Source organism: Anguilla rostrata, chromosome 15 (genome assembly GCF_018555375.3).
Source record: "Anguilla rostrata isolate EN2019 chromosome 15, ASM1855537v3, whole genome shotgun sequence".
Taxonomy (NCBI): domain Eukaryota; kingdom Metazoa; phylum Chordata; class Actinopteri; order Anguilliformes; family Anguillidae; genus Anguilla; species Anguilla rostrata.
The window spans coordinates 23,929,207-23,955,793 of NC_057947.1; the positions used below are offsets into that span (position 1 = coordinate 23,929,207).

Below are 26,587 nucleotides of genomic sequence, written 5' to 3' on the forward strand. Positions count from 1 at the left end.
AAGTAATTGCTGTAATATTTCACCAGTTATAATTGGTACAGTACCTGTTAATATTAAGCAAGATTCATATGTCCTGTGAGAACACATGCTTTTTCTTTCACTCAGTAAAAACAACATTAAATTTGAATGGGAAGATAAAAAACAAACATCTGCTGGCAAGATGATTATTTTCTGAAAACAGAAACGAGTGTACTCACTCATGCATGAGTAGGCTACGAGACACATACAGCACATCCAATTTCAGTTTTCTAAGTTCCTAAGTAATACATTATAGCATTACCTTTTTATATATTACTCATTTCCTTTCAATTTTTGTGACAACCATTATAGCACTTTGTAAGAGATGGGAACACACACACACACACCATTAACTGTACATATTTTTTTTTATTTTGCATTCATTAACTGTATTTAATGCATGGGAAAAAAGAAACTATTTTCATTTCAACATTGAACTCTGTTAGAAAATGTACAGAGTCTATATTATATAAACTCAGTAGTGTTCATATTGTCAGAGTATGAACCTCACATAAACGAGCTCTAAAAATTTACTTTCAAAATTGAATTGAAAAATATCAAAGCAGCCTTCATAAAGCCATCAATAGCAGAAGTACCAGACTTACATACTGTCAGCACTTCAGAATATACCTTTAAATTCCATCTTTGTCATTACAAAAATATACATAATACTAAACATTAGAACATCTTACTCATGTACTATTGAAAAACTGTAAGATTGAAATTTACTGGTGATATCTTAATATACCACCCTCAAATATACACTCTGTGCGTTTACACAATAAATTACACTGAATAAGGTTTGAACACATCTTACACAAAAGGTCCCAGTTAGGAGATACATAAGTCTGTCTTCTGTCTTTTCCAAAAGATACAATTTGCTGCATGGATGTTCAGAATTAGTTTCAATTGCTGTTCGAATATCACCGTCTACAGCTCCTCATAGTCTCCTGTTTGTTCCTCACTGTCTGCTTCAAAGGTTTTGTTTGTCACCCCTTCCAACTGAGTTTCATAGGGGTTTTCTGGCTCCTCTGCCTTTGATTTACTGTAAATAAGGAAACGAGTGATGTGAAACAGTGATTTTCTCTGCTGGTACAGGTGATGTACACATATGGGACAAAACAAACAGACTTAAAGACATAATGCATCAGATATCATATTAAAACGGATCCACTAATTATTAAAAATAAACTAACATGAAACTGTACAGATATATATGTGATTGTGGCAAAGTACGTCTGAAATTATGTTATGAAAATATACCTGTGCCGATCACTCTATTTTTGTTTACACATCACCCTGCAAACCCTCTGGCCCCACTCACCCCTTCCTGGCCCGGAACCCAGAGATGATAAGGTATGCGCCCACGCACACCACCAGTCCCATGACCACCCCGAAAACCACCAGCCACACTGTTACTGGGGGCTCGGAGGGGGGCGTCAGCAGAGTCATGAGACCCTCAAACTCCAGCGTGTCGTCATCCAGCAAGAATGCACTGTTGATTCGCTCTCTTGACAACCTGCAAACACATTGCAGACATGGCCCCATTTAGTGAGGGATGGCACGGTTATCTAGTGTTCCTGTCAACAGAAAAAGTTCTAAAGTACAGTACTGTGCAAAAGTCAGCGACCGCACTTTCTTTTATTTACTCTCCAGTGAAAACCATTAAGACATTAATTGTAAGTTATTTATTTTTCTGTGTCAGAAAATAATACAGCAAACATATATTTAACTCAAAATCACACAAACTCTGTTGACTATCAAATCTTTCTGTATTTAGTGTGCCAGCCTGCCTTCATTACATCTTCCACTATTTTAAAGAAACTTGCTTTGAGTTAGGTTGGGAGGGTACAGCTGTAGCTTGTTTGTTAATTGAAAGGATCGAAGACCTAAATGGTAGTAGGGTCCACAAAACAAAAAGTGGACAAATATTTATAGATTTGATATTAAATATTGTGGTGGAGGCTTTTAATGTCATTTTTTGTTAAATGTATGTTTCTTGCATTATTGTCTGACACTGAAAGAAATAATTAGCACTGAATGGCTGATTTGACGGGAAAGTGAATAAGCGAAATGGTGGTCTCTGACTTCTGCACAGTACTGTATATTTCAGGAGAATTCAGGCAGCAGAGTCGGCCCATGTGTGATTCTGGGCTGAGCACCTCAGAGTTACATCATACTCAATACTATGAAGTAAACACTTTCACCAAACTTCCCAATAGGTGCCCAAACTTTCCAAACCTCTCACCAAGTAACCAAGAAAATGACTACATGCATTATCTGGGGATCACCATTTAATGTAGCCTCCCTTACAAAAAAATGTCATGTCATGTTTCATTTCTGCACGTGGAAATTTTCATTCGCATGTGAAAAAGCCAATCACGTGTAAATGTCCAGTTCGCATGTGAAAATGTGATTTAAATTGTTATTTAAAGAGTTAAACGCTGAATAAATTCCACAGCGGAGTGTTCCCACACACACACCAGCGCTTTCACTCACCGAATGGCTGCCTCTACCTCACTCTTTGGGATGACTGTCGTTGGGCTGACGGGATCGGTCACGACAAAGAAAAAGGAAACCCTGGGCATCAGTTTGTAAGTATAGATGTTTTCTGAGCTGGATGCAGGAAAAAAAAAACAGATCATGCCATGAATTATGCTTCCCTTGTTCCCTAAGTCTTTCGTAAATGCAATATGCACAATAGGAAAAACAGGGGAAAAACAAACAAGACATGTCATAGCCATAGTGCGAGTGTTGTAAACTGGGTCCATATTTATGTAATGTGGATATTGGAATACACAGAAGCAGAAAATGAAGGGTATTCATAGTAGTGGTAACGGCTGGGGTTGTGATCCTTACACAAAGTTGACTTGCGTCCCCTTTTCCTGGAGGTAGTATTGCCTCATGGCATACGCCATGACAGTTTTGAACAGATACAGCTCGTTGTCATTCCAGGGGTACTGAAAGCAAAGGGAAACATGAGTGGGTTAACAAGAAATGTCGAGTACTGCCAAAAAACAGATTCAAGAATCATAGATCTTGCTTTAAAGGATAACGCCGGTAATCTTCAGTGTTTTTCATATCCTTTGAAAATACCAAAATTGAAAATGTTTCTGTCCAACTCTCAAAACTTTTGATAATCTTCCTACTCCATTTAGCGTTCAACCAGAAATGCATTTATTTCAGTTCTGCACTGAAGTCATTAAATACAGCTTTGAAAGACATACTTTGATTTTCGGAATATGTTACTTATCATCATGAAAAACATGGCCAACGTAGTTTTTACCAAATTTACTTCAAAACCAAGCAAACTGTTCATTTTTAAGGTGACTATTTTTGGTATGTTGGTGCTGTGTGAAATTACTTTCCAAATATCAAAAAAGCAACTGTTGCCACTTTATAAAGTTGTTTCAGCAAAAAGTGCAATGGTTCTTTGTAATGGTGAATTATGCTGACCAAAGCAACAGTACGTCTCTTTGACTTCTTTTAATACTTTTTTGGACAAAAACGGAGTTCAATGACTTCTGGCATATCGTTGTTGGCTAGATGGACAATAATTGTCTGTAAGAGATATTCATTTGGCTTTGGACATAAAAATGATGGGTCTTGGTCTTTTCTTAGGATGTGCTGACAATACCGAAAAAAAAGAAATCACCAGTGTTATCATTTAACCCCCCCCCCCATCCCCCGAAATCAGAGCTATAGCAGATGGCCATAGTCACTCACAAACACCTGTCTGAACACCCATGTCCCCATCCCCCATGCATTCCGCTAGCCCACCTACCGCTTCCGGGCCTAGCGCTGTCTTCAGGCTCAGCCTCACTTTGAAGGCATTCTCTGAATCTGTAGAAAGCGAGGGGGGTGAATTAAACTTCTGGAACAGACTATGAAAATGAGGCGCCTCAAAGGCTTGGGAAATAATCCAGAGGGGGAAAAAAAAGCCAACATGAATAATGGAATACAAAGAGACACAAAGAGAATATGAAGAGATATTACTGAAGAGAAAAGAGGTCTGAAGAAACTCACAGTTATTGGCTCTGCAGTGCGTGTGTGTCTACTTACAGGGATCCACAGCAGCTTTCCAGCCTGGCATGTTATTGTTCTTCATATTCTCGTTCTTTAGCCAGTCATGCAGGGTGCTAAAGTAGTCTAGCAGGGGTCTGGAGTCCATTCTGGTCACCCCTGAAATTTGTTCCAGAGCTCGGGTCCATGACTTTGATTTTCCCAACTCCAACATTGTCCTATTGTGAAGGAACAAAAACAAAGCTCCAATCTCCAATGGCGGATCCAGTCTCCACCACTGCATGTGATACATTCCCATAACACTTTATTCAAAGCAGACTGTTATCTCAATATTATCTGTTTTCAAATGATAGCCTTAGCTCATGTCATAAGCATACACACACATGACATATCAGAACGTCCTATGGACTAGAAAAACAGTTGGTCACAATACGTCAGCAATATTTACATATGCTTATGGCAACGGTGATGTATTATTGAAAATTTATTAAGGTATTATGAATACTACATAAGGCAAAAATCTAATACCCTGTTGTCAACATTTTTTTCCGTAATTTGTCTTGTAATCAGGATGAATGAGAATTCAATGCATTTTATGAACATATTTCTTCACTTCTTGGACTGAAATATTTTCTGTCTACTGTAATTTTCTCTAAAATAACATTTTCTCAAAAATATTAACTTTCTGAGTCATCCAGTAAAGCGCATTCCATTTGTAGATGAAGTAGAATTTCTGTGGAGATGATAATTTAGATAACACACCAGATAGTCCACCTGGTATCAACAACAGCTTTCGTTTATGCATTGAACAAATAATTTCATTAAGACCATTCATGCCCCTCTTCTCTAACATTACGCCAAGACCTGCACGTTCTGGGACAGAATACAAATTATTATAAATAGAAAACAATATATTGCAGATTACATTTATACATAAATGGCTTACCTGAGCTTTTTGCCAGCTTCTTGGTTGGTCGAGTTGCTGATGTCACACTTGAACAATGGTCCCTTATGTCCAGCGGCTTCACAGAGCGCTGCCTGGAACTGGAACTGGTAGATAGTCCTGGTGAAGTACCTATGAATCAGATTGGGGTTTGGAGTTAGGGGGGTGGCTGAGATATTGACAAAACTCATCAGACCAGTTCATGCCTCAGTAGGGCTATCCCGGGATTTTTCTGTTGTATCCTTTGCACTAGCTTTATGAGATGGTGGGGGTAATTGGCACCTGATGAAGGAGTAGTCACTGGACACGTGGAAGAGGGCGGCAGGGTCACAGTATGTCTCGTCTCTGGGCAACGGCTCGACCACTCCCACCAGGTCCCTCCTGTGAAGGTCATCAATGGTGAGTGAACAGTTTAAAAATATTTCATTTATTTTGGGAGCTCTTCTTATCCCAAATGGCTCTCAAGGCTAGCAGTACATGCTATATGAAAAACAATGTCATAATAATTACATTACCATGCTCACACTTAAGGACAGAGTTATTGGGGGTGGGGCTTACTTCATCTGCCACCACTGCAGCATCCATTGGTCCTTGGGGATTTTACCCTGGAACACCTGCCACCTCCAGTCTTCCAGCATGTATGTGAAGGGGAGTGTGGCCACTATAGTCAAGGCCTGCTTCAACAGGAAGTTGATCTCTGTCTCTAGAGAGCAGGAGGGAGACACAAGGGGAGGTCAGAGCGGTGTTCACTCTAAACAAACAGGGTCAGGGAGCTCTGGCCAAAACCATTAATCCAACTCCAGTCTTTTAGATGGAGCCAGACTTGAGAGACCCTGAAGCTGACTGTCCCATCTCTTGGCAAGGACGTACCACTGTCGTCCTGGAAGTCGGGAGCCAGGAGGCCCAAGGCCTTCATGTGTTGGGGCGTGGCCGCGGACAGGGACATAATTTCGCCCACGGCCTCATGGAAGCCCTCGTTGGCGCCATCCCGCAGCAGGTAGGACAGGTTGCGGTAGGCCATCTGATACTGGTTGTGGCCCATCTCATGGTGAACGGTCAGGAAGTCGTCCATGTTCACCTTGCTGCACATTTTTATCCTGTTTGGGAGAGGGGATGGCAAGGATGGGGTCATTTAGGCTGAAAATGCCTCCACAAAGATACTCTGTGCACAACTAAAGCACATTTTATATAATTATTTTAGGGAAAATAATTTAAAAAGAGTTTTGGCATGGATGTCTATATAAAATCACCTGAAGTCCTGTCTGTTGCCCATGTCCCAGGCCGTTGGGTGGCACACAACATTTCTGCCGTCACTGGGCCTCACAAACATGGAGTTGGTCCAGAAGTTTGGGAACATCTTGTACAAACCCACTGACTCAAAGAATTTCTCTGCTTCTTGAAACATTTGCATTGGTGTCCAGCCCTGAGAATAGGACAGCGTATGTTAAGAACATATAGGTACAAAAACAAAACAAGCAAAGCCAAATGACAGCCCTTTGATTTACAGAATTGGAGCCGGCTCAAGGATTTTTGTGGCCTTCAACAGGAATGTTTGGGGACTAACCGATCTCTGCAGACACATTAATAACAATACCGTACAAAATGTCTCACAAAATAAAAAAAATAAAAAAATGTAAATTGAGAGGCCGAGGGATGGTTCTGGCTCTAAACAACTTCACAGTGTTCATGCCAACAGCCAGCTCTGTATGATACAATGCTGCTTTGAAATTTGTTGAGAAACAATAATTTGCAATGACAGAGAAGAAGTTCTGTCCACAGCAGATAAGCAACTGAGATCTAGCAAAAATAATTTACAGTATTAATCAACTGTGATGCACAAGAGGTTTGGTGTAAAAAAAAATGAAACGACTCAAAAGCAAACATTTCAAACACCATTTGAAAATCTGAAAATGTTTCAATAATCGGGATGTGCTAACCAACAAACATAAGTAGCATTAAATAACTAGCTTCTATACTTGTCATTTTGGTGAGATCACATTTGTAGATGAGGAGACTTACATTAGCAACCATAGCTGAGGTTACATCAATATTTGGCTTATTGGGATAAGGGATTGAAAGCGGATAAAGGTTTGTCCAGAACCTCCCCCACATGTCACCTGATAAAAAACGGAAAAAGGATGTTTCACTAAAACTACAAAAACCAATGGCCACATTTCAGTCACATTATCAATGTGAATTTTTGACAAGTTTCAGGCAATGCCAAGTGTTTCTATTTTATCAAACTTCATACAAGATTCCAACAGCATTTATATATAATCCAAGAGCTTTATCTTATTTATAAATGAATGTGCTTATAAGTGACTTTGATTAAAACATTATAAAACAGAACCCCCAATTCCCATACTGAAACCAGCTGGGTTTAGATAAGACGGCTTTGGGTTTTTTATCGTATGGTGTATGTGTTGTTACAGGGAAAGGAGCTTTCATAAATTTTGTAACCCAATGGAAAATCAAGCAGCTGCAATCTCTTTGAGCATAATTCAAATGGTTGGGATTCCAGCATTCAGTGTCAAGAACATTTTCAAGGTTTTCAAGAGCGAGAGTTGAAGCATTTGCTACCGTGAAGCCGGCAGCAGGTAAGTGACAACTTTCAGCCCCACCTGTGCTCTCAAGCCTGTCCGCTGCTTCATGGACTTACCCAGCAGGTGAGCAGGAAGCCCCCCATTGGAGCTGATGTGCTCAGGGTATACCTTCTGCAGTTTACTCCTCACGTAAGCATGCAGCTCCGTGTATAGCGGCATTATCTGGAAATATGACAGGGATGTCAGGTGACACAATGGCACAGGCAATGTAACATTACTATTATTGATTTTGGGCCTGTGTCTTTTTGGTGATACCACATTCTTGTATTCTGAGAGTAACACTGGTGTTCTCCACTATTGTTTGTCACTCTGTATAAGCATGTCTGTAAAGTGATTGTAATGTATTGTAACGTAATGCATGTAATTTAAGAAACTTCTATGTAGTAGCTAAGGTGAGACCCATACCTCTGTGTATATCTGGTGAACATCTTGCATAAGTTCATCACGAGTGTAACGGTATTTTCCTTCATCCATTGTTTCATAATTTCCCCTCCAGTTGTCCCCGTAGTCTTCGTAGCCTTTAATTGCAACAGAGATCATTCTGTTATCATAAATTACTGACAGGGCTTTTATTCTTTGCTATTTTAGCCCTGGGATATGCTCATCCTCCAGCCAATTGTCCTTGGCTAGCATCCAGTACATTAAACACTAGCTTTCTTTAGCTTGGTGCTAACCAGCATAATAAATTCTCTGAAATGTTCATTTTTGATGAAAACTCTCTGCAGTGCTAATATAACCCCAGGCTAAGGTCTGTGCTATCATATTTTTGAAGATGCAAGTGAGAAGTGAAGCTTAGCTTGGAGCAACGGGCTGCTTTTGGCCCAGAGCTATGCATAGTCTGAAAACCCAATGAGCTCTGGTTAGGGGCTAAATGTGGGATTTGGTAAACTTTTCCCTCTTTGTATATGCATGCCATCTGTATGATCGTGACTAATGCACAGGCACATTACCGTTATTGCAAGTCATAAACACTGTTTGATGAGCAGGTTATTTAGTTCTGAATTGTGAATCAAAAGTTAAGGGGCATGCTGTTGGTCATATCCCTGACACGGGGTTCCAGGTTTTCAGGTGCATGGACACTACACCGCAGTGTCTGAAGGCCACACTTTTGAGGTGCTGTATATCGTATGTTTGGCCTATCGGTACACTACTGTACCACACTCAACAGCACCCAATGAAAATAGGCTGCCGTAACTGGAAATGTTAGCTCAGACAATGTCCAGAACATGTCCTCCAACAGTTCAGTCTTTTAAACGTTCAGTCCATTACCATTCAGTTTGGAGGCTTTGTTCTTCAGGTCCACATAATCTTCATAGAGTGGACGCATCTTCTTGCCCACCTCCACCCTCCAGCCCTCCCACACATGCAGACGCTCGTAATAATCTTTGCTGTTTGCCATGACGCTTTCCAGACCTGCAGACGGCAACCAAGAGTGAGGTAAGCTGTGGTTCACCACATCACATCAGCAAGACATTGTATCTGTCAGCGAGTGAGAACTTGTGGTCCATGGGTCGGTTCTTAAAGAGCAGTTAAGCGACCTTTTTTTTAGAAATTAAATAAAAATAGTATGATTACATGCTGTTTTTGAAGAGATTTAAATATTTATATTGCTTAATTTAGTCTTAATATTGACTTTTTTGTTGTTGTAAACCTCAGCTTCATTTCTGTAGGTACCTTAATTAAATTCTAGTAAATTCTATGGTTGTGGCTCACACAGCTTTGAGTGGGCCACAGTGTTATATGGCAAATATATATAGAATGATTTAAAGGGCTCAACTTCAAATATGGGGAAAAGAAGAAAAAACTGATGCTAACACTAACCCTAAGCAAACATGACTGTGATCAGCAAAGGTTCTCCTTATCCAGACAACCAGCTGAGTGAAAATAATCTGTTGCACTCAGAGTTTTCTTCAGAGTCCCAACCTTTGGAGAAGTCCTCTGGATAAGGAGGACCTTTGCTAATTACTGAGTGTTGCCTTTATTATTATTATTACAGGCATTTATCAGACGCTCTTATCCAGAGCGACTTACACAACATTTACATTGCTTCCATTTATACATATATACTGGAGCAATGCAGGTTCAGTACCTTGCTCTAGGGTACAACGGCAGTGTCCTAGCGGGGACTTGAATCTGCAAACTTTAGGTTACAAGACCAGCTCCTTACCCACTATACTACACTGCCGCCCTTTATCGGACACAGAACAAACATGACAGAAACATGGGAGATCCTGAGCCATACGACTGAGGGAAGAGCTATAGACTAGGGCAGTCGCACCTGGCTCCAGGGTCTGGCAGTTGAAGGGGTCGTCAGCTTTACACACGGTGGCTGTGCTGTAGATGCTGCTCATTTCGCTCATCACTTTGTTGAGCTGTTAGGAAAGTGAGAAACGCTCAGTCATAAGTGCTGTCCCATGGAATAGTTGTACGCTGCATTTAGACTCTTCAACGATCTTCGATTCTATCATGGAAACTTCAGTTTCTATTCCAGTGTTATAATTTTTACATGCAGCCGCTATCAAGATGTTTGGCACAACGTTACTGAGTAATAGAGAGGTAATTTCTAAATAGAGATTATTGATCTTTTTAAGATGACCCGTTGTGATTATTGATAAAAGAAGGTTATTAACATGAACTCTGTCTGAGTCCATACTGCAGGACTTACCCGATCCACTTCCTCCTTGGATAAAGCTCCTGACCCTTTGTCCTGAAGTGCGATCAACTGCATTTTAATGATGGGATCCGGTATTTGATCGACAGGAAAAGCGAGCGATTCCTTGGACACCTTGCTGTAATAGTTGGCCCATACCTCGCCCTGCACTGCCTTAGGGACAAAGGGCAGAAGAGATTGTTTTTAGCTTGGTTGCCATTTTTACCAAACACTGACAGGAAGGGCCAGCATGGCAGTGGAGACTGAGGGAGGTGGTGCTCTTAAATCTGCATTAAAATGTGCACTGAGATGCAGTGCGCCTCAGTGATGGGGTTTAAAGAATGGGGTTTTTAAGCTCAATGTCACAGTTCTTCAGGGAGATACTTAATAGTATGTGGACACCTGACATCCAACACCCTTTAGTGGTCCACACTTTGCTGTTATAAAAACCTCCACTCTTCTGTGAAGGCTTTATAGTAGATGTTGGAGCACTGCTGCCTGAATTTGCTTCCATGCAGCCAGAACAGAATTAGTGAGGTGTGCCATTAAGCTTGACTTGCAGTTGGCTTTCAAATTGATGCCACAGGTGTTGGATGGGGTTGAGATCAAGGCTCTGTGCAGGCCAGTCAAGTTCTTTTCTGCTATCTGTAAATATTAGGCCTACTATACAAAATATTCAAGAAAAATAAAAATAAATGTTTTTTTAAACCAACAAACAAGCTACTCGTGTTTCCACCTTTTGTGGCATGCCGTTTGCATGCCGCATTACATTTTTGTCAGAAATCGGAACACATCCACACATCCGCAAACGTCTTTGCACTTTTAGTTTTGAGCGTCACATTGTGTTTTTTATGAAATGGCTCTAGGTGCATTCAGACAATTCACCTTAAGTCTTTGTCATACTATTGCAATGCGTAGGCCTAATTTTTAATAATCTTTGAAAAACAATAAAATACCATTGACAACGATAATGCAAAACCACATTGCCCATCATTACAATTCAGATCCATACTGGTATACCACCCAGCCCTAGTTTTAAGCATTGCCTTAAATTACCTGTGAGAGGATTGACAGACTAAAATCTGAAGACTATTCGCCTGTTGTTTTATTGGCCTTTGCATTGCACTCTACAGATTTATTTCTGATGTTTCCAGTAGACAGTCCAGATAAAACTAGATTCATACTGTAACAGAGGAATGTATCAATCTAAGATTATAACTATCAAAACATGATTCGTGCTAATTCAATTTAACTACTGTTTGTGTTCCTTAATACAGTGTATTAAATAAATAGCTAGACTTGTGCACAATCCTTATTTGATGTCTCAGATTTGGAAGGAGTGAAAGTGAACTTCTCACAGACAACAGTTGGAGCCGTTGGGCTCCTCATTCATAACCTGTTAGGGGTGTGCTATTTCCTGATTTTTCCTCATTCATCAGAAATGGCTGATTTTCAGACCCTGCATATACCTTAAGAAGAATATTTTTCCTCATTACACATAGGCTTATTTCAATTTTAGAATTTTAGCAATGAAGGCAGACAGACATTTAGTTTTTCATAGAAAATCACCTCAGATGATATACCTCTCCCTGCTGTAGACTTACCAGCTTGGCAGAGTTCTCAGACGTGATGTTGGTGTTGTATTCCCAAGAAGCCAGGGAGTACTGATACATTAGATTTGTGGCTTCCTCGTCGAACTTCTGCAGAAACTCCCTGGCCTGCTGCTCCAGGCCAGCCTGGGCCGACACATAGGCCACAGCCAAAACGAAGATAAACTTTGCATGCATCACTGTACACAACCACAGAGACACTGAGAGAACAGCATTATCTATTTATTGCTATATCAATGGCTCCGCTTGACCTTTGAACGGGGACCATAAATTAAAAAGGCGTAGCCTTCTCCCTACTTTTCTACTGGCTCTGAAGAGACTCGGGTGTGACACTGGTCTCCCTTCTCTTTTGCGTTGCATTTTTTTCCCTAATTTTATCTCTGTGTCATATTTTCAGCTTACTGCGCGGTCAGCCTGACCCTGAGCAGTTACGGAGCGTGGGCTGGACGCTGATTTGTGTGCATAGGACTGAATGGGCTTGCCCTGGGAAGCGAGGCTGTGTGAAGCTGTAGAGGTTCAACTGTGACTGCCCCGCCCCCAGTCTGAACATCACCCTCATCTGTGTTTACCAGGTCCAGCAGCAGGCTTATCGCACTTCAAGATTTTTAATCTCCACGGTGAGCCGTAAAATGATGCTGCACTTTTTTTATTATTATCAAGATTATTCATATCCCACTGGATAATTGTGGAGATTAAGCGATCGATAAATGGACCTTGTGAGCAGAGATGGATATTCAAAATCAATGCACTTGAAATATGTATTTTCATGCATTTATTTCATATGTAATATACGTTGCTTGCCTCATTTGTGCTTTGTGCCTCTGTGCTGCCCATGAAGAAACTTATACCTCTGCCTTTTTGAGAGTAGGTTAAAGATAAATTCATCTGAGAGCTGTTTTGCATTCTGTAATATGATAAATATTAATACATGTTTTTCATCATCCCTGACTATAGGAAAACAATGGTCATCCCAGCACTTGGCAAAAAAAATTCCTAAAGCAGAGAAACGGCTTTACATCCGGTGATAATTTAGGCAGTTCAGGTCTGGCACAACATGTTCTGCCATTTACTAAACTAGATGTGATAATGAAGAGTGTTTCTGGGTTTTTATCACAGTATCAAACATTCTCTTTCAATTGTCAGGTTGTGTTTCTTGTTCTTGTTCACCTTACAGGCACTTTCTCCAGAAAAAAAATGGATCAGCAAAGGTATTCATCCCAAACAGAAAACAAAGATGTACACATTTACATTAGTTGACAAAGCTGACATATTTTAATAAGAGCATAGACAGAGAACTGATGAAAGTATATTTTACAGCTTAACCTGGAAATAAAACTATAAACTCAGCATGTTCATTTCTGGCTGTCAAGGGGAAGCCAATGGGGTTTTGTCGATTCTTGAAGCTGTAGGCATTTTTTCCTAGTTTCCGGTTTATTTCATCTTTAAGATCGGTCACACCATTTTGTAGCCCTAAAACTTAAAAAAAAAAACTGATGACATATATACACACACACATACTTATTTTTATATGAGCTTTAAAATGTATAGTAAGTAATGGATATAAAATATATATTTTATATATAAAAAAGAATATAAAAAAAAGAAATTTGAGGGCAGTGTGGTTTATTATTATTATTATTATTATTATTATTATTATGTATATATATGTACTGTATATTAATATTTTAAAATATAACCTGAAATGTGCACTTTAAGAGCTCTGAAGCCATCATCCCTGTCTGCTTTCCACTGAACGTCAGATGATTATAAGATAAGGCTTTCACGGACATCCTTGGGTTTATAGCGCCCATAGTCAGGCTTTTGGTTGATAAGGCAGCACGAGACCTTCAGCCTCCGTACTGCTGAATAAGAAGGCCCTGTGGGCAACGTGCAGAGGCAAGCCAGGTTAGGTTGCTGGGAAACTTGGGAGTTACCTTAAAGTACTCCAAAATAACTGCTTCCTTCCAGTCTGCTCTCCCAATGTGCCTCACCAGTTTGAACTACCGAGCAAGTTAACATGCTATTTCATGCGCAGGTGATTTCCCCTTACGTGGCAAAGCAACGCAGTAAAACCGCTTAATTGGAGGTTAATCCTTAACCAGAAGATATAGCCTTGAAATCAATTATTTCTCACTGTCCAGAGTTCTTTTTTCTTGCTACATGCTTACTTTCTCTCAGTTCACCCTGCTGCTATGACACCTGCTGAGACGTAGTTTCCTCTTCCCCTTTGGATTTAATTATGTTTATCAGACGCCCTTTCCAGAGTAAATTATAGGTACATATTTATATGCTATGCTATACTACAGGAAGCAATTCAGGTTAAGTATGAGCAAGTGTAAAAGAACAGTGCTTCATCTGATTTGGAAGGCTGAAATTGTCTGGTTAGAAGTCTCAGTTCTCTAATCGCTTCTCCACACAATGATTTTGTATACACTCTCCTCGATGTGCACCCACATGACAACAGCAAGATATTCAGCTTTGAATTTCAGCTTGAGGCTCTTATAGGATATGTGTTCCATGCCTACTCACTGGTGTCAAAGGTGACCATTGTTTGGTTAATCAATAAAAGAAGATCGATTTTTTTTGACAGCTTAGCAGTCAGACCAGGAAGCCTGGGATGCAAAAAACAAACAAACAAAAAAAAAAAACGCTTGAGCGGTTGTGTTTGAAGAGAAAATGTGCTTGACTGTAGGAGCCAAATGTTCCTTATCACAGAACCATGCCATGCCCATAAGATACTGAACAGTACAGTCTATAAGGAAAAACTGCAAGATATGCAACAAAGACCAATTAAAGGTAGATAAGAATCATGTACAGCAAACAATATTAATACAAAATGTGTCTCATTGATAAGGAGTGATTTTAAAAATCAGCAGCTGTCAATTATGTAACATTGTCCACTGCTGAAAGTTCCACTTTATTAAAAAAAAATACAGATACAATACAGACTCCAGTTTTATTCTCAAACAAAACTTATTTTTCATTTAGTGAATGGACAATCTAAAATTTATATACAATAAGTTTTTTCCGCATTTTTCAGTGAGAAATAAAATGGAAAGTATATAGTCCCTTCCTATTTATTAGTGAGGTTTGTGTGATTTGTATATACAGTAGTACACTGATATTGCAAGGCAAGTTGTTGATTTTTTCTTTCTGAGAAAACTCCTACACAGTAACATGTCCAGTGTTAAATCAACTCTTAAAGAGAACATACGGTCCCAACTGGACTCACTCTGTACGTACTCTGTTAGAGTTGAATTAACACTGGACATTTTACTTTGTAGAAGGAGTTTATAACATCTGTAGAGCACTTGTTATTTTAATGTCTTAAGTCTCAGAAATCAATTTGTATTTCTTTTATACTGTTATTGGTTAATTTCTTCCTTAAAAAGTGCTTTACTCTGGAGTTTTACACACTGTTAACATTTCGAGGTGAGACATATACTGTAACAATTACCATAGTTCCATTTTTTGCACAAAAAACATTTTTCCAGCTCTAGTCCCATTTTTTTTAAACGTGGTATGCTTTTGAACCCTAAGCAGCTTATCAATGAAACAGGGGTCTGTCATTAATATAAGGGGAATTCATAGTACTGTGGTTGTGTTTGTTTTAGTTTTCACTCTATTTAGACCCATGATAGCTTAATTGAGCATATCACTTGCATAAATGGAAGGGGTCAATGATGGTTCTTTCATTTGTCAGTATGAGGGGGGACACTGATTTCAAAAAAAGCTCAGTGCTGCCCCCTTTTGTACAAGGAATTACCCTTCAAATGTCTTTCTTTGAGTCTGTCAAAAATGTACTTAGTGTCTAAACAAACGACAGTATGGTTCTTGCCATGTATTGTTATGGTTTATTATTAAACATAGCCATATTAATATGTATTATTGCTTATTATTATTGATTATTACTTATTTTCTGTCTGTGAAAGTTGAATGTTATATGAAAATAATCATTCACTCCAGACAAATGAAATGATTTTCATGGACAGACATAAAAACAAAAAGTATTAAATAAAAGTAACATCTGCAGGTCATGGTAAATAAAAGCATATTCCACTGATTGTATTCAGGATTTAGAGGAACACACCAACAAACATATATAGAAAATATACAAACATGTACCTGTATACAGAAGTGATAAAATATGTTTTAAACTATTTTACAGTGTTCTCTCGGTACCATTAAGTTTATTTCACACTGAAAAAAATAACTATTGCTAATCGTCAAATGATCAATCAATTTTAACCTCGCTTACAAGTGGCTGTCCATTCTGAAAATCAATCCCTCGACCATTTGCAAACCAAATATGCAAATTACACTTGGTGAATTTGCATTTCAGAGGCGCTGGGCTATACTGAGCATGATCGCACCCATAAAATGCACACGCACGTTTTGTGATTTGTAGTTAGATATGAGCGTTGCTGAGGAATGTCTAACCGGTGTTTTTGCAGGTCCCTTGTTGTTTCAGCTAGACATTTGGCATTTTGTTGCAGACGTTCTCCTGTTCTACAACTGCGTGTTGCGCTCGTCCTCTATGAATCCTCCATTGGGGGTGCCGGATTTTGCCTCTGGGAATTCGGTCTCGTACACATTCTCCAGCGTCTCCTCCTCCAGCACCTCTTTCTTGTTTCTGTGTGAACGTCATCAGAAAATTGAGGCGGCACATCACGCGACATTCAGCTACTTTCAGGATGAATGGGTGATTATCGCACAGCTGATGACAGTTTGGGTCATATACAGACACAGGTGGGAATCCATAGTTCTTATTAATGAGTCCTACTCTATTTGCAACCAGTACCGGCCCTAGCCTTTGAGGGGCCCTAAGCAAGATTTGATTTGGGGGTCTCCCAAACTCAATATTATAAATGATAGACGTTGTAGAATAGTTGAGGGCTGTCGTGGGGCCCTTAGCAGCCACTTATGCCACTTACTGGGTGGCCGGCTCTGCCTATAACAGGAGTGCCAAGCTTGTGTCCTGAAGGGCCACAGCGTCTGAAGGCGTTAATGTCACGTGCTGTGCTAACTCTTTATACAGTTGATGACTCATGTTAACCACTGTTCTGAAAAAAGTGCTGATACACCACAGAACCTGCAGATATCGTGGTCGCCCTGGCCTACAGTGTTTAATCATTAACTGCTCAGCTCTGCTGGTAAGAACTAAAGTGTTAAGTGTGGAGAGAAGCACAGTACGGTCGGTAAGTTACACCTATGGTGTTTGGCGAATAGGGGACAACAGCTCTATCAGAAAACTGTTCAGACTTTATTTAAACTCTATTTATTTACTGCTGCTTACTTTCATGTTATATTTGGTGTGTGACATGCCTTTACAGACCAATGGTAAATCAAGCGCTATAATCTGCACTGTGTGTATTCCCCAATGCTCTGGGCTGTTGTCTTGTTGTGAACTACAATAATGCAAAATCTTATTGAAACAAATCAGGGATGATCCCACTTCATCCCCCAAACAGGACCCATGTGATTGCTGACAGCAAACCTTCAATTCTTTCTAGTAGGAGGGAAAATTCAGACCCACCGTATCCTTTTTGTAAGTGTCGATACGAGAATGATGAGTATGCCCGCGGTGACCAGGCCAATGACCACTCCAAAGACAATGAGCCAGGGGCGTGTGGCGGGTTCAACTGGAACAGCGAGGGTAGGTGGGATACCCAGGAACTCCAGTGTTTTATCGGTCAACAGGAAGGCACTATTAATACGATTCCTCGAATTCCTGTGAGCACAAATTGAGTTATTTTATATGATCACACAAATTGTGTTAATATTATATGATCACACTCATTGGCAGATCTCGGATGAACGATAAGCCACTGAATTCATTCATGCAGTAAGCATTTATATTAATTTTACACAACAGTTAGTTCCAGTTGAGTAATGTGATTGGAAAAGAGCCATTTCTTGAGTGCTGATATACAGTGTAACAGTGTACAGGAAATTCTTACTATAAGGAATCACTCTGCTTTGTTTACATTTGAATTGATAAATAAAATTTAAAAAATGAAATCCTGAATAGTTTATGGGCAAGTAAAACTTTGGTATGAAAGAAATATAGCATGAGAGGAAGTGCTGTTATAATGCATATCAGCAAGGCTGTAATTTGATCATAGACATGAGGCAGCAGTTCTGGCAACAGGACTATAAAAGGACACACGTGCTAACATGACTTGAAATAGTACCAGCAAAACAGAAAGTGCTAATCACCTGTACAGCTAGCTTCTTCATCAAAACCATAAAGCAGCTATTTATGAATCAGTTGTCAGTTGCAAGCAAGGTTTCCTATTTCACTTTTAATTATTTCAGTATTGTGGTTAAACACATCAGTTTGTATTTTACAATATAAAAGCTCAAAATACCACAGAATAGAACTAGAGAGAATCACTGTGGCTGTGATAACTCCAGCACAGAGTTTTAAAGGCAAAATACCGCCCAGTGTGGCTGTACCAACTTCAGTTCACAGAAACATCCTTAGAAAACACTTGTGTTGATGTTGAAAAATCTTTCTGAAAATCAAATGTGCCTAGATCTGGTTTGATTCAGGAAATCAGGTTAGATTGACAGGTTTGAATGACTGTTAAATGAGATGGATTCAGTGGCGAGACCAAAGGTCTGGAATATTTCCAAAAAATTAGCAAATCACAGCACCAGTTCCATGTTATCTCTATAATAATAGTGTAGGCCAGGCATGTCAAACTCAGTTTGGCTCTGGGGCCGGATCCAGACTTTCTGTTCTCGGGTGGGCCGGATCAGTAAAAGAATGTCAACTCCAAATATTTAGCTTTGTTTTTCAGTACTATGCTTTATCATTCAGCCTACATTTGTAGCCTACCCTACATATTATAATCACGGATGACAAGGGATCTTTTCTAAGCACAACACATTTATTCACCAACAATGGAAAAAAAAAAATGATTTCATGTTAGGCGGTGAATGTGTTAACAACTGGTTTATTTTAACAGTTAAGTGAATGCAGTTTTACACCTGAACCAACTCACCACACTAAACAAACTCAAGTGGGAGCTATGAAAAAAATATTTTCGCCTTAATTGTCATACTGCTTTGAAATAAATAAAAAAAGAAATACAAAATAAAAGTTATAGCCGTGCATGGGCAATAAGATTAGACTACATCAGATCAAACTACTAGGCTGGGCCTACTGAAGCTGAGAATATACTGCACAATATTAATTGTCTTTAATATGAAACCAGATTAATCTTATTTTTAATGATCTGTATTCATGAGTGCAAACAAATTTCGTGTCATCACACTTTTTTTCTCTCTTACTGCACTCCTGCAGTCTACTTGCTGCTGCTGGCTCCTGAAACTTGGGATCTTTTTGCCTTCACAAGTGTATCGATATTAGGTGTCAAATCCTGAGTAGCAGCACATTTAACAATGTCATTCAAGTGTTTATTTGTTAACCTTGAGCGCTGCTTTGTTTTATTATTGTTCATTACGGAGAACACCTGTTCACAAAGATAAGTAGTCCCAAACATGGATAGAACCTTTGCAGCCATGGCTGTTATTTTGGGGTAACCTGGCACGAGATATTGATAAAACGTATCCAATCCCACGGACCCAAATTTATCCTTCATAGCGGAATCGCACTGCAAGTCAATAAGCTCGAGTTGAATGTCAGCTGGCATATCAGAAGGCTTCACTGTAAATGGCGAGCGAAAAAAGCCAAATTTGTTCTCAAGTTCACTGAATACCAGAAACCTCTGCTCAAACTCTCGCAGCAAATCTGTTATGTTGTCTTTATATTTTTCCAAATCATTATCGGGACGGTCTGGTGCCTCCGGACGCACAGCTGTGAGACAAGAGAAATGCGCGGTGTCACCGTTGGATAGCTGCGTCTCCCACAGTGACAGTTTCATCTTGAACGCACTTATGCTGTCGTAATATTGAGTGACAACTCTGTTACGGCCCTGCAATGTAGTGTTAAGTGTATTCAAGTGTTGTGTAATATCAACCATAAACGCAAGATCCTGCACCCATTCCTTGCATTTAAGTTCCTTTACTGGGCGTCCCTTCTTCTCCATGAACTGTCTAATTTCCCCTCGTAGCTCAAAGAAGCACTCCGTGTCCACTTTTCTTTTTTTTGACAGTGCCATTTTGGGAAGGGTGTGTTGACCGATAACTTGTTTAGTAGTGGTGAATTGTGAAGCAAGATTGCCGGTTTATTTTTAGTACTAACTCGTGTCAATGCCGCATGCTGGACGTGAGCTCTTTTACACATTTACTGCCCTCCCGCGGCCGGAGGGAGCATTTGGTTTGTATTTATTTTAAAAAATCATAACTTTTGATAGAAATAAGCTAGAGACTCGCTTCTTTTTTTGACATACTCAGAAATTTATGCCGGGCCGGATTAAATCATCCAACGGGCCGGGTCCGGCCCGCGGGCCGTATGTTTGACATGCCTGGTGTAGGCCTATGAATATATCTGAAGTGTAACTGTTGTACTGAACCTAGCCAGCAGATGGCAGCAAAACCTCTGCTTAAAATATCAAAGAAAGTAAGGATGATTATCTGCTCTAATTGAATGTGTTTAAGCATTTAAGAGCCATATGCTTAAAAGTCATTTTCGTGGACAAAACATGATTGACAAAACATATTTGTGATTTTTAATTGATATTTTCAATATTTTATCATGATGTTATCCATAGTTTATGTTGATGTGAAAAAATGTGGTATCTCCCAATATTGAGTCAGAATTTCTAAAATACAGACTAGATGACTGTGAATAGTTCCTCATAGTGTAAAAGAGGCATTTACACAGGAAGGTTTAATGCTGTTTCATATTTAAAGATGAGAAATAAAATTAATTCCATCTGTTTTTTCTCTGTAATATACCATGTTAGTCTCAGTGCCCTCTTGCCCTTACAGATGCAAATACATTCTTCCTGCGTTCCATTTTATATTCACATTCAAAACAATGCTTTCCCTTTTATCACTCAGTAACATGACTGCTAAACAACATTTATATCAGATAATATTAAAAAAGGCCTTGTGTAATCCAAGGCATCATTTTAAAGTCATATTGTGAATAAAGAATCAATTTAAAAAATGATATGATATTCACCATTATGCTCTTTTTTTGTTTTTATGCTGTCTGCCTCTGAAGCATTTGTGATTGGCTGTTGAGGCCCTCGTTTGTGAAATCATCAACAAAAAAATTAACATAAAATGTTTTTTCACCAATCAGTGATGATGGAAACCAGCTGGCTTACTGTATGAATATATTAACCGGCCTGCTTGTCACCTCACCAGTTCTGACTGTACCAAAGGGACTGTGTGGGCATCATTGCTGGTTATAGGCAACTGCTTGGGAAAATTATCATCAAAATTTAGAAGTCATATAGAAGTCCAATTTAGCTGTACGGGTGTCGTATGACTTCTGAGAAATAAAATTAGTTTTTGAAATAGTAAATTTGGTAGAAGGTTTGATGGTAAACTGACAAAGCTGCCAGATATCAACAGCTGCCTTAACTGGACAGCTGGTCGTGGCTTTCGGGCGACATATGATAATGTGCACAGCATATAAACAACCAATTCTGTTTGCTGGTGAAAATGTATCGATTTTGTGAATGAAGCTTCCCACTAGCCATTATTCCACTTGCAGTTCTGAGCATGCGGTGTTGTTGATGTGATGTATCCCTTCAAGATAAAACGTTTCTGATGATTGAATTGATTTTACTAAATCAAAGTCAAATCATTTTAATTATTTGATGTGAATAAGGATAACGCTACCCTGAGAGACAAATGGGAGTTTTCTGTACAGGCTACTTTGGAGTTACTTGATGTATTTTCTTGCTTTAGACTCTGGGCCTATAACAGGAGGCATGGAGTCTGTGAAGGGGAGAACACTGGCATCACAAGGTTTGGATGCTAGCTTGTAACTGCCATTGTAATTGTGTTGTTAGTTGCGTAGTGTAAGACTAGGGACTGGCCAGGTTTTTACTTTTGTGTACTTTTCACATTTTTTCAGTATCTTGTATCCTTTCTTTATCACACAGTGCTCTTTTGTTCCAAGCACTACGTCAGCATGTTCCTGGCACCTTGCAGGTGTTGCCCGTACTCTGTTTACTTGGCCTAATGTCATTGAAATAAATGTTATGCACTCCCCCCACACTATCATTCTAGGGACCATTCGAATCCTTATTGGTAATCAATGGTGAGTTCAAGATGTTCATTATTTGACTTTTTAAAAAAAAAATCTCACGGCAAATGGCATTTTCGAGAAACAGAAAATTGTTTCTTGCTTTTAGGTCCCCTTCGCTGTAAAGTGAGCACTGTATTGATTGCAGATACCTGTGTGTCCTCAATTCCAGTGAAGAAATATATTTTCTGCCCTCAAAATTAAATGTTTGGTGGATATGCGAGTGTAACTGAATGGCTAGATGGCTTGTTTTCATTTATCTGACCAGAAATTAATTAATTTATACGTTCGTTTATTTATTTATGTTGCTGTCACACAAAATGTATGGTACAGTTTCATGTCAAGCTCTGAGCCATAATGTTCTCGTTGCTCACTGGCATTGTTCACACTAAGTAAATACAGTAACAGTAGCTCAGACTAAAGTCTATGGTTTTCGACCGCACTGCTTGTAGTGGGTTGCAAAGATGACCAGACACCCTCAGAAAGACAGAAGGCTACACAACTTCACTTAAATGGGTACAAAGGTCTGTCACTAGGCTGGCTCTGTTAGGCCAGTGTGTTTTTGATGTTTTTAAATGAGTATTCCACGCACACGTATGTTTCCATAGACTCTGCACCCTAAAGGCATGATCAGTCTAAAGGAAAAATAATGCATAACAACCAAACAAAAATATTCCGTATGTAATATGACTGGAAGTTATTATATTTTATTATTACTATTATATTAGATGACATGTATCTATAATGACTGTCTGAAAAAAAAACAATATATACGAAATATATTCCATTCAATGTACATTTGATTAAGTTTGATTAGCTCAGGTTGTTTTCAAACATGTACCACCTTAGAGAGGAAATGGCTCAGAACAGCACACCAGTATGTACGCACCTAAGAAGGAATAAATTAGCTGCTTGGTTTTTGAGGGACGAAAAGAAGTGTACCTTTCTATGTGCAGTGCGTCACGTCCGGGTTGCCCGTCCCTTTTTATCTAGCATGTTTTTGCAGTGTCAGTACCATCTACTTTGGACACTCACATGCACAATACTTCCGCTTCATACACTGTTTTAGAAATGGTAAGTGGAAAGAATCCGGTCTCAAGAAAGGGGTTGTTGAGGAACACTGCTATTGTATGATTTCTTTGGCGTATTGGATTGTTCCGTTTCAAAGGTCAGTCTTTTAATGAAAGCATATTCAGAGAGTATTAGCAGCTTTCGTGCTACACTCATTCTTAAAAAGAAAAAAACCCAGAGTACACACCATACTTCTGAGAAAACATGTTACAGCATTAGGGCAGAATTATGCCAAACAGTGTTCATTAATCGACCTTGAAGCTTACTGTATCCTGTGTGGGTTCTATAAAACCCACAAAATACAAAATAAAAAAATGCTTCTCAGCATAAGCCATTGTACATCACTAGGCATGTAAATTTAATCCATTCTAACAGTGGCGTGAATGTTTCTCTGAATATATTTTCACGTTTTAATGACTACATCATACATCTTGGGCAATCAAACATTTATTTTGTCTTTGTATTTGTCTTTATATTGGCCATTAGAATGTCAAATATAATTCCTGTATCATCCAATGCAGCAGAAAAAAGTAGTTGCATTAATTGAAATTACCTGACAGCCAATTCCACCTGTTCTCCAGAGATGAGCTGTGATGCATTCAGTGGGTCGGTCACAACAAACCAGAAGGACACACGTGGAGTCTCTGCACAGACAAGTATGTTGTCGATGCTGAAAGATATAAAATGTCCTTTTATACAAGGAAATATGTTTTTTTATTTACTAGGGTAAAGGTGTGGGAATATTATATAAAGCAGTTGCCTACATTTACCACTGTAAGCTTTACATAATAGAATCATTCAAGTCAATGCAGCTTTTTTTCACTCTCAACAATCAATCAACACAATTTCCTTTCAAATATGAAATACTGGTTACATTTTCAACAAAGAAAAAACCCAAACGTACGAGATGTAATTTGAGCCTCTAACTGTGGCAAATACGTCATGGTAACTCAAGGTAACTGATTCTTTTCGGTGAATAGTGGTTGGAAGGTAACAGCCAAGCTTTTATCTCCCTCATCTTCCCCTCATTAAGCAGAGTGTTTCTTTGCCATTGAGCAGAGAAAAAATATAGCGGTGTTTGACCAAGCACTGATAGCCAACTGAACAAATAGTGCTGCTGTGTATTAAATAATAAAGGAAGGTTGAAACAGAAAAACAGGAGCTGTGTTTTTCATGAGTCATGCATTATGAACTTGATGAGATCATTAACTTTATTTTGCCCCATACACCAAACCTAAGGCACAGTTGACCTGAATCCATGCTATTGGTTGCGCTCCTGTTGATTTCCTTCATTCTAATTGTCAGTGGCATTGATCATGTGGTATCATGTGATCTCTGAGGGTTGTTTCCAGGTCCTCTTACCCTGCCTACAACACCCAGAGACAATCTCACTCACTGGTGTAACCTGCCACATGCTGTTCTATGCGTGGACATATTTTGTTGTTGCTAAATCGCTAAAAAAATAGGTGTGTTATTGTTTTATGTAATGCAGTTTCTGTTTACTGACTGCTGTCCCATCAGTGAACGATGATGACACACGTGACGAGCAGCAGTAATGGTTCTGTGATGCTGTTTGTGTTCCCGGCCCTTGTTTTACTTACTCGTATGTCTCAACGTCGAAGTGTCTCCTCATAGCGAAGGCCAGGGTGGCCCTGAAAAGGAACATCTCGCTCTCGTTCCACTGGTACTGCAGAGCGAGAAGTCCACAAGGAGAACGGGCAGATTAAGGGCCTGCACTATCACACCTTTAAATGTACTGCATGTAACAACAACATAAAGACATAGACCAGGAATCAATCAACATCTGGCAATACAAGTTTCAAGTTTTTCTTCACCACGACAGTTTGGAGATTTAATCTTAGTTAATCAGCGAACGCACCAAACAAACTTCCTAACGCACTTCACAAAATTTTGAAGGAAAAGATTGTAAACAGTTCATCCAGTTTAATGCTGTGCAACAAAATGTCTGAGTCCTGGCAGCTGTTGCATTTTAGCGTTCTTCAAATCCTTATGATATACTGAAAATAGTCATGTTAAACCTTGGAGAACTAAGCTACTTGTTAGAATTTTCTTGGATGACGCCGATGGAAACGTTGCTGCAAGCCTTTTTTTCTGTTCGGTGTTTAATATTTAGCTGGAGAGACATGGCACTCACCGCATCAGGCCCAAGGGCCGTGACGATGCTGAGCCGCACTTTGTAGCCTTCGGGAGCATCTGCAGAGACGGAAAGCTCATTTGTGAGTGGCCGCTTTGCCTGCCCTCGTCACTGTGTAACTCAAGGCCGCACGGGGACAGGGAGCCCGCCCGGCCGTCCCAGTTACTCATGTACCGTGCCCAATTTCCTTCATCAGCCCCCGTTGTAGCTGCTTCACAGTGCACTGAATGTACATTCAAAATTAACATTTCTCTTATAAGGTTATTCTGACTGAAGAATAATTTTTTCCCCCATAACATACACAATATGCATACCCATTAATGCTGATCCTTCTACTACTACTATGACTATGTCTACAAAGAACAAGAAGAAGGTTTTTTTCTTAAATGATGCTCAGTCACTTTCCTATACTGTATTCCCAAATTCTTTCAACAGCACATTCATCTGTTGCCCACAGTGGTAGGTCATCAAAGGTCTTCCTTTACACCTTTTCTCAAGCTTTTTTTTTTTTTTAAGAACTGCTGCTCTTGAATAAACTGAAGTTGTAAGATAATTCTCAAAAATGGAATGACTCAAAAAATTCCAGATCAGGGAGAGAGTGAGAGAGCCACGCCCGCCCTCAGGAAGACTCTCGCCGATAGAGGGGTACTTACCCTTGGTGCAGAGTCCCTGTGTCAGAGCCACAAAATGCGTCAGGGCCAGACAGAGCGCTAACAACAGCCAGGCCAACATCCTGCCTCATCAACAACACAAGTGAAGTAAGCAGCCTCTCAGACAGAGAGCTAAGCTACCGTTGGAGCATGCTCAGTGCAGGCACCACGAAGGGGACGGCTTAAATGGATTAATTATTAAACCTCACCCCCTCACCCAAATCTTCCCACCTAACAACAGTCTCTCTGAAGAAGTGGAAACCAGTGCCTACATCCACAGGTGGGCGAAAGTACATTAAAATGTATTACATTATAAAACACAAAACACCTCCCAAAATGTTTAAACAACTATAAAAATGCTGGAGGTGTAGATGCTTTGTGGGTGGCACAAACAGGTATAAACCACACAAAACAGAGGCAAGCAACGTGTGTCGCATATGAAATATATAACAAACGATTGTATTGCAAATACTGTCAGTTTATGCCTATGGCTCCAAGGGTTATTTACAGTTTGTGTGAATGAGATGTGAACCTGCTGTTTGCCAAGGCAGAACTCAGATAGCATTGAGGTGTGTACGGAGGTGCCAGGCGTGGGAGGGGGGGAGGGGGGGGGGTACAGGAGAGCTTTTGAGAACAGTGTGACTCCCAGGACAGCGCTCTGTTTGATCTCCTCCATGTTCCACCCTTTAT

General features: G+C 39.7%; 2 protein-coding genes across 2 annotated transcripts; both read right to left on the minus strand.

Annotated features, from left to right (window-relative positions):
• Positions 1-367: 367 nt before the first annotated feature.
• On the minus strand, positions 368-12,062 carry ace2 (angiotensin I converting enzyme 2). The gene is made up of 18 exons (XM_064311161.1): positions 11,842-12,062; positions 10,253-10,411; positions 9,866-9,959; positions 8,857-9,000; positions 7,993-8,105; positions 7,644-7,749; positions 7,004-7,101; positions 6,235-6,407; positions 5,855-6,081; positions 5,543-5,687; positions 5,267-5,365; positions 4,988-5,116; positions 4,081-4,259; positions 3,803-3,861; positions 2,878-2,978; positions 2,518-2,634; positions 1,343-1,537; positions 368-1,063 (listed from the first exon to the last, which is right to left on the minus strand). The coding sequence occupies exons 1-18, from the start codon at positions 12,022-12,024 to the stop codon at positions 949-951; spliced, it is 2,436 nt and encodes an 811-aa protein (XP_064167231.1). The 5' UTR covers positions 12,025-12,062; the 3' UTR covers positions 368-948.
• Positions 12,063-14,740: 2,678 nt separating this feature from the next.
• On the minus strand, positions 14,741-26,045 carry cltrn (collectrin, amino acid transport regulator). The gene is made up of 6 exons (XM_064310653.1): positions 25,901-26,045; positions 25,248-25,306; positions 24,694-24,779; positions 23,646-23,762; positions 17,384-17,578; positions 14,741-16,480 (listed from the first exon to the last, which is right to left on the minus strand). Exons 1-6 carry the CDS (start codon positions 25,977-25,979, stop codon positions 16,357-16,359), a joined length of 660 nt encoding a protein of 219 aa, XP_064166723.1. The 5' UTR covers positions 25,980-26,045; the 3' UTR covers positions 14,741-16,356.
• Positions 26,046-26,587: the final 542 nt, after the last annotated feature.